The sequence below is a fragment of the Furipterus horrens genome, unplaced genomic scaffold (assembly GCF_987537825.1).
Source record: "Furipterus horrens unplaced genomic scaffold, mFurHor1.1.pri manual_scaffold_24, whole genome shotgun sequence".
NCBI classification, from domain to species: domain Eukaryota; kingdom Metazoa; phylum Chordata; class Mammalia; order Chiroptera; family Furipteridae; genus Furipterus; species Furipterus horrens.
The window spans coordinates 706,940-715,402 of NW_028327194.1; the positions used below are offsets into that span (position 1 = coordinate 706,940).

An 8,463-nucleotide genomic window follows, 5' to 3' on the forward strand; every position below is an offset into this window, starting at 1 on the left:
AGGCAAGGGAGTCTCGGGTTCACAGGTCAAAGTTTAAGCTTGTGCATCTTCCAACACGAGGTCAAGTTCTTCCTGGTCCTTCAGAGTACTTGTGCTTTTGGGGAGGAGACCTGGCTTGATCCCTAGGAGCTCTAGTCTGAGCTTTGTTATCAACAGCTGCACCTTAACCTGAGGCATTTAACCTCTTGGAACTTGCTTTCTAAGAAAAGGAATGACTATCCGTGTTCAGGTCTTTGGAGATTTTGCATCGTGGGTGGCAAAGGTTAACTGCCAGGTAGACCAAGCCTTCTGAGTCAGGCAGATCTAACTTCTGCCCTTAAGGCTGAGTAGCCATCATTTCTTTCATGGGGCCTCAACCTTCTTCCTTGGCATGCCTGAACACGTGGGGCATCCTTCAGCCCTTGGATGACACTGCTCTCTGACACTGAAAGCCACCACAATCCATTGGGAGGTGGTGACTTTGGTGGGTGAGGTGAGAGCATCAGGGCACATTCCAGGCTCTTCTCAGGCCTCCAGCAACCAGAATCATGGAAGCTGTCACCATGAGCAGTAACTCAGCCTGGTCCTTTGGGCCCTGTCCTCCCCAGACATCATCCCAAGGACCTCCTCAGACCTTTCCTTCCAAAAGACTTGTTTAAGAGGCTATGAAAACCACTCTTTAGATCTAAGTTTGCAACTCAATCTGTGATTACGAAGTCTCGGAGGTGGAAAATTACCAAACACTCAGGGTTGGCATCCCACCCTCACAAACTTACTGAAGCCTGCCTTTTCTCTCTGTACGCCTTTGAGATGGAAAATGCTATTTTTAATGAAACAGCATTGCATTAGAGCAGAATACAAAAGCGTGGTTCCAAATATCCTGGAGTTGAAGCCTGGACATATTGTCATGGAGTAATTAACCCAACAAATAACTAATGCCCGACATACTCCAGACATGATCGGAAGTGCAGAAGAGACAGATTTGGGGACCAACATCCCATTGGCCCCAGCAATGCTTGTTGCGTTGACGTTTGACTGAGCTCCTGACAGCACTTGGAAGGGAGTCCCTGCCTGCGTGAAGGGTTCTAGATGTCATGCAGAATAAATCATAGATACAGCCTCTGCAGGAAAAAAGGGGAAAGGATAAGAACATAGAGGAACCCTGTGCTTGGTGCCTGACCTGGGTCTGAAGCTGCCCTGGTTGTGGGTCGGTTACTTAAACCCTTCTTATCCTCTGCTTCCTGATCTGCAAAGCCATGGTCAATTCCACCTTTTTCAGAGGAGGACATCAGCGCTGGGATGGAGCCACTCTGCAGCATGATAAAACGTTTCAGACACCAATGAGTCTGCGGGAATGCTGTATGTCACCTTCTTCTCTTGAAGGTTCATGGTAGCATGTTAACATCTAATTAGCATGTCAGCATCTGATAAGTCCTGCAAAGGAATGTGTTAAGGCCATGGAAACCCGTGTCTCAGTGGCCACTAACTACTTCTGGGTTAACAGAACCAGGGTCCTGTGGACTAACTTATAAGATGAGAAAAAGTGAAGCCTCTGGGATGTGGTAGGAATACAAGACTTAACTCATGTTCCATTTGGGTACTTGGTTGAGAACAGCCTTCCCCAATGAAATTGTCGTGCCTGACTGCAGACCATGTTTTATGATAAAGAAGAGCCACCTGTGTTCAGGTGACTTTTTATCCCAGTGGATTCCTTAACTGTCACTTTAAGATGTTCACTTCAGAAAAAGAAAGCTCTTCCCCTTTGCTAAAAAAAAAACTCAAAATGGGAAAACTATGTAGATTATACTGCGTGGAAGAATCGTGGCATCTGAAAGGCCAACTTGATGGAAACAGTTCAAGTTCATGCTTTTCTTGAGCTTGAGCTAAAAACTTGCCCTCAGGTTCTGGGCAAAAGGTATTTTCACACCCAGAGAGGCTTTTTAGAAACTATCATTGAAAATGGGGAAATAATCAATAGGGTGAAATAATCAATAGGTGATGAATAATTGGACGTAGGGAAAGTGGAGTCTTTTGGTTGCCGGCGTCCCCTGCTTTGGGGGTCTGCCAATGAGTGACTGAAGAAAATGTGGGACTTGATATTTTGGAGGGTTTAAAAAAGGAATACCCCATTTTATAATGGGCACGTTCACAGTCTGCACCCAGAGCCCTGCAGACTTTCTGTTCATTGAACAGAAAGGCAGTGCTGAGGTTTCCCCAGAGGTGGACAGCTCATGACAACCCAGGAGTCAGATCCTGTTCACTGAATGGGTCTTGCAAGACTTCCTTCACTTTCTTCTCCTGCAGCTCCCTGGGAGTCAGTGATTCTTCCTTATCGTTTTCATAGTTTATCTGGGCTGAAGTTGTGAGCAAGGCTTTCGGTCAACCTGGGTCCCTCAGCCAGATGCTCTCGAAAGCACTGCCCCTGGTGGTCGTTGTCAAGGTCCCTGTGGGTTAGGAGGTCGTTGGGGTGCCTCTCAAGTAGGAGAGACATAGCTCTCCCTTCCTGTAACTTCTGGCATTACTGAGTTGGCTCTCATGCTTGGACCTGAATTAGAAGATCAGGTTTCCTGTCCTGTATTCACCCCTGATCATTCATTGTGGACAGTGGGGTTTTTGTTTGTTTGTTTTTTCTTCATCACCTTCATGATTTTGTTTTGGGGGTGTGTGGTTTTTTTTTTAGCTTTGGGTCGAAGGAGGCAAGCCCCTTAGGCTCGTAGTCTTTTTTTTTTTTTTTTTTTTAATGCAAGCTTTATTACTTATTTTTGGCACCACAGTAAATAATCCATAAAACGGGTCACTTCAACAGTCCCCGGGAATCCCCGCTCTCCCTCAAAACACCCGCCTCCCCGCACACAACATTTCAGAGGAAGAGACTCATGGCGGCTGCTTCTGCCTGCTGCGCAAAAGACAGTGAGTCTCTCCATGAACAAATCTCAACTCTTATCTGAAAAGCCAAGCTTTGGATTTTTCCAGTGGGCCTAGTGAGGCAAATGTGTCATTCACTAGTCAGTAAAATATATGCGTATGAAACAGTTCTCAATTCCTTCCTGACATTTTTACTTAACCGCTAACTCATTGCTTACGGATGCTCAGCTCACGTGTATCGTGGCCAGTCCAATCTCGGCCCATCGTAATTCAAACTGAAAAACAAAAAAGAGGCACCTGCCCTGGTTCACGCATCCCTAGCCACCCAGGCACTGAATTCCAATGAAGAGGGCAAACAATGCTTCTTGGCTCAGTGCAACATGGACTAAGTCCTAATCCCGGACACCGAGCTATCCCTGGTGCCATTTAGGATCAAGTCCATGTCTACATCAGGCATCTCCTCTGAATTTGTGATTACCTCACAAGCCGAGAAAGGCGAAGCATACATAGCCCAGACGTGCATGTAAGGATTCAGACAACCGCTAAGTGACACTTTAATGGTGGGGGCTCACTTCAGCTCACAGTGAAATACTTAAGGGGCTACCTTATTTCTGAAAGGAAATAAAAAATGGGGTCAAGTGCTCAACACCTCTTCTCATAATTTTTGCAAAAGTGAGACAGGCCAAATCCATTTATTCGGTCACGCGGGTCCCTTTAGGAGCAATGAGACCTTGATTTTGTGACCCGTGAAATCTCCTTTCCCAGTCATGAGGTATAAATATATAAAAATACGTGTTAGTAGATTTGTAAATATGACACGACTCTCCAAAATATAGCTATGTTTAGCTGTCTTATTCTTGCCCCTCTGCAACAAAATGGTGGCAGGGTGATGGAGTGACATTAGGAATGCCAGAAGGAGGAAGTCAGAAAGCCCTTGGGGACAGGAATCTCCTTGCGCTGCAAACATTTCTCTAAGAACTGCTTGAGGCGTATGAAGGAACCCATCTGTCCTGAGCTTGTGATGGCTTCAATCCTGGGGAAGTAGTCCTCTTTGATGAGAAGCATCACCTTCCAGAACTGGGCCTGGTACTGCTTCATGACGGCGTTCCCACACACCTCCAAGAAGTCAAAGAGGAGGGTGGCTGTCACATCTGACAGGGGCTCCATGTTTAATACCTGTGCCAACCAGCGCCAGCCATGGTTTAAGCCATGAGGGTGAACCTCTTGTCGGGTCCCATATGGCCACTGGAGCTGGATGATGGCAGCATAGAGACGGATCATCCCAGACATGCGCTTCAGGAAGTGGTCTTGCCGCTCCACTTTGGAATCCTTCACTTGGTAGCCGAGCATCCTCTGATAGTCCTCCAGAGCCATTCCCTCCTTGAAAGCGGGGTAGAAAGGAACGGAGTACGGACAGTTCTTGTGCAGGTGAGCGAGAATGAGGTCCCCCACTCTCGGGTGGAGCTCCCAGATCCCGGACGCCACCACCGCGATGGGGAACGCTGCTTCATGATGAGAGGCCACTTCCTCCTCCCCTTGTTTCACAAATTTCTCTGCCAGTTTGTACTGGACAAAGTCCAGGCCCTGAGGGTTCAGTGTGACGGACACAGAGCGCCCCCCAGACTGGACGGGTTTTCCAGAGAGGAGGCTGTGGATCTTGTCAAAGATCTCCTTCAGCTTTGAGCCTGCGATTGTGGAGATCTGGCTCACGGGGATGGTGGCGGCCTTCTGCAGGTCCATCTTTATCTTTTTGACCTGACTGTCTCTGCTGCCAGCCAGACCCTCAAAGGCCAACGCGCACTGACAGGAGGCCGCCTGCAGCTGCTGGTACCACTGCATTGTACTGTCTTGTACCTTCACCTGGAGGTCTTCATTCTGTTTAGCTCCGGGGCCCTGGCTGGGAGCGGGGGACTCCTTGAAGACATCTGGTCCCTGCTGCACTTGTGACTCTCGCTGCTTCCCCTGGACCTCCTTTTCATCCTGCCTTCTCTTGTCTTCACAGGCCCTGGCATTCGCACAGAGATCCCGCATCTCCTCCAGCGCTCTCTCGGCCACAGCTTGGCCCTCCGCCGTGGGAAAGCCATCCTCTGAAGTGGCCCGAATGAAGTCAGAGACGAGGCTGCACAGCTGGTTGCCCCTGGTCCGGAAGGCCGACAGGTCCACCCACAGCGGGCCTCCGCGCTGGTCCTCGGAGTCCAGCTGCTGGCTGAGGTGAAGCAGCTCCTCCTGCAGGGCGTACAGGCTCCACAGGCGGCCCTGGCCTTCCTCCCTGCGGAGCCGCTCCTGCTCCGCCTGCTTCAGGCGCTGCTGCTCTGCCTCTTGCAGCATCAGGTTGAGAATCTTGGCTCTGTGACGATGCTCAGCTTTTAGCTTCTCTTGCTGCCCCAGGGCTTCTCTGGAGCTCTTCTCCATCATTTCCCACAAGTCCTGGAATTCTTTATGGCGCTTCCGCGCCTTCCGTTCGTCAAACCGCTTCAGTTGTTCAGATGCCATCTGAGAGAGGGCGCGTACCTTCCTCTCCTGCTCGTCCTGCCACTGCCTCAGGCCCTCCATTCCTTTGATTCTGTGTACCAGCTCGTACATTCGGATGCAGCCTTCCACCCTGACGCCCCTGGACGACTGCAGTACCATGTTTTCTTCTGGAAGCTGGGACTCATGCTCGCCCTTGGTTCCATTTGGTGTTGCTGGTGTTCCTGAGGAGGCTTGTGAGAGGTCAAGGCTTCCAATGGAAGATCTGGGAGCAAAGGACGCTTGGCCTAGGCCTGAAGTAGATGTGGGGGATGTTGACGTCTCAGAGGGAGATAGGTTCTCTGGTGTATGAGGTAGGACATGATCTACCACCCATCCAGCATAAGAAGACAGCTTGGGAATAGACATACATTCTTCTACAACATCCTCGCCCCACCATAGCCAGTCGCGATGGTAGCTGCGGCGACCTTTGTCGGAACTGCGCAGCGCCTTCAAGGTCTCCCAGCAGCGACCCTCGGACTGCATGATCCACGCTGCCGCAACCCTGCAAAGATGCGACTTATGAAAACACAAGTCCTCGAATCAACCGCGCACATACGAGCGCTCATTTCCGCTTCCGGTGCACAATGCAACACCGCCCTCTGACGGCTCACATGCCCCACTTCCGGTGTGAAGAAGGGAGCAGGTATGCAGTCTTGAAATAGGCATGGTTGTCTTTGGGTTTCTAGGCACAGGTTCGCAGATTTGGGGACAGAGATTCCGTATGGCACCAGCAACGCTTGTTGGGGTAAAGTTTGATTTAGTTCCTGACGCCACTTGGTGTTTGGGGGGAACAACTTTTTGCTCCGTCTGCTTACTTTTGTAAACAAACGGAAAGAAGTCTTCCCGTGGAGGTATTTCCCCAGGAAGTTCGGGCAGGAGGAGACGATGGGTGGGCCGGTCCCTTCTCTCGGAAAATCCATAGAACCTTTCCGAGCTCAAACTCGGGCCTTGACAGAAACTGGAAGGGTCGAGCGGGGGGGCCGTTTAGCTCCGGCCCTCCCAGCAAGGGGCACCTCAGCATTGCTCGGCAGCCCGCCAGCGACCGTCCTCCCGGGGTCCAAGTCTCCCCTCCCGCGCCCATCTCCCACTGCCCCAGCCCTCTCCTGGGCCAGAAAAGGATGCGGGAGGGCGGGCATAAAGGTCCCAGAGCCTGTCCCCTCTCATCCACAAACGTCTCGCCACCTCGGCTGCTCTGCCCACGAGGACAAGTCGACCTCGCTTGACCCCCCTGTTCGACTTTCATGCAGACCAGAGCCCTGGCGGGGTGGTGTGTGGGGGCAGGGTCAGCGCCGGGAGGGAAGGTCAGGGCGATTCATTCCAAGAGACCTCACTCCAAGGCCTTCAATGGCATTCATTCAAATGCAAAAAGCTCTGGGTGGAACTCTAAGCCTCTGACCTCGGTGCCGCCTCCGCCTCGGGCTCCTTTTACTTCCCCCAGGCTTAGGCCCGCAGCTTCCAAACTGCCATGGAGGGAGGGGGGGAGGGGTGATGTTTGAGAAACCGGCTGGGCAGGTTCCGAGCTAAAGGTGTCAGCCTCCATTTCCCAGTCTAAGAAGCAGCCCTCCGTCATTTGAGAATCCTGGGTGACGGTGGGGGCGGGGCGCGACGCGACGGAATCGAGGGCCCATGCGGTCAAGGGTCCAAGGGGACGGACCCCGGGTCACGGGACGCGCAAGCACACTCCCGCAGCAACACCGGGTTCCAGGCGCTGGTGTTTCTGCTTCCTGTTTTAACTTCCCAGGCAGATGGGTGGACGGGTGGATGCGTGGATGGATGGCTGGATGGATGGATCCGTCCTCCCTCCACCCACCGGCTCTCCACGGGAAATCCTCCATCCCTCCCCACACACTCGCTGGTGATGTCACTCGCCTCCTCCTCGCCGTTAAAAAGAGGAAGGGCGATGAAGAGACGGGAACCAACCCCACAGACCGGCAACTCTTAACGAAGGGGGGGGAAGGGGGTGTGGGTAGAAGAGACGTCCTCTCGTGCAGGGCGATGGGAGGGACCGTGACTCTGAAGTCGTTAAGCGCCCCCTCTTAAAAGAAAACAAAGAAATCCCTTTATCCAGCCCTCCCCTCTCGATACACATCAGGTGCACGTACAAAAAAAGGCAAGAGAAAAATGTGAGTGAATTTAAGTAAAGCGAAACCGGAAAAACCGGTGTCCGTGCCGCTTGTCATCTACCAGACCCAATCATGAGCAGATACAGGGATTGAATCTTTCATGGGCGCTTTATTTAGATGGTCAGAGATCTGAGAAGACGGAGGGTTAGAATCCTAACGGACTGTCCTTTTTTTTTTTCCTTGATATTTTATTGTTTTTCCACTACATTTGACTATCACACTCCTCCGCCCCCGTTGATTCCCCCCACCTCTTCTCCCACAAGTCAACCCCCACCACATCATCCATGTTCTTGGGTCATTGGTACTAGGTCCTTCACTAGACCCTTCCCCTTCTTACCCCCTTTCTCCCCCTTTCCCCTCGTCACTGTCAGTCTGCTCCTTGTTTGCACACCTCTGGTTCAGTTCTGCTCGTTTGTGTGTGTTGTTCATTAGTTTGCTGTACCAGGTGATATCATACGGCATCTGTCTTTCATTGCCCGGCTTATTTCGCTAAGCATAACTCTCCCTAATTCCACACGTGTTGTTGATGGCAGGAGTTCCTTCTTTCTTTCCGCTGCATAGTGTTCCGTGGTGTAAACGTACCACCGTTTTCTGATCCACTCATCTACAGACGGGCTCTTAGGTTGTTTCCAGCTCTTGGCTATTGTAAATAGCGTAGCTAAGAACACAAGGGTGCATAGGTTTTTTTGAATCGGCATTTCAGGAGATGGCATCAGCGGGACTTGAGGACCAAAGAAGGTGCCCGGGGAGCAGGTCGGCCCCAAGCTACACCAGCAGCTCGATCTCTACCAAAACAAACAAAGAAACAAAACAAAAACAAAAGGGGGTTTTAAGATGGCCGCGGAGTAGGAGCAGTGTTCTCAGCTCGCTCCTGTTAAGGAGACAATCCAGGAGGAACAAACTCGGGGAGGAATGACTGAGTGAGTGGGAATATCTGATAACGTGAACGGGGAGGAGATCGTGGGAGCAGCATGGAGGGGGGTGG

At 51.4% G+C, this 8,463-nt stretch overlaps 1 protein-coding gene across 1 annotated transcript; it reads right to left on the reverse strand.

The window, feature by feature from the left end:
* Window positions 1-3,728: 3,728 nt before the first annotated feature.
* On the reverse strand, window positions 3,729-5,838 carry LOC149990117 (mRNA export factor GLE1-like). Its single transcript, XM_090265661.1, has one exon. It carries the CDS (start codon window positions 5,836-5,838, stop codon window positions 3,745-3,747), a length of 2,094 nt encoding a protein of 697 aa, XP_090121787.1. The 3' UTR covers window positions 3,729-3,744.
* Between the last annotated feature and the right edge of the window lie 2,625 nt (window positions 5,839-8,463).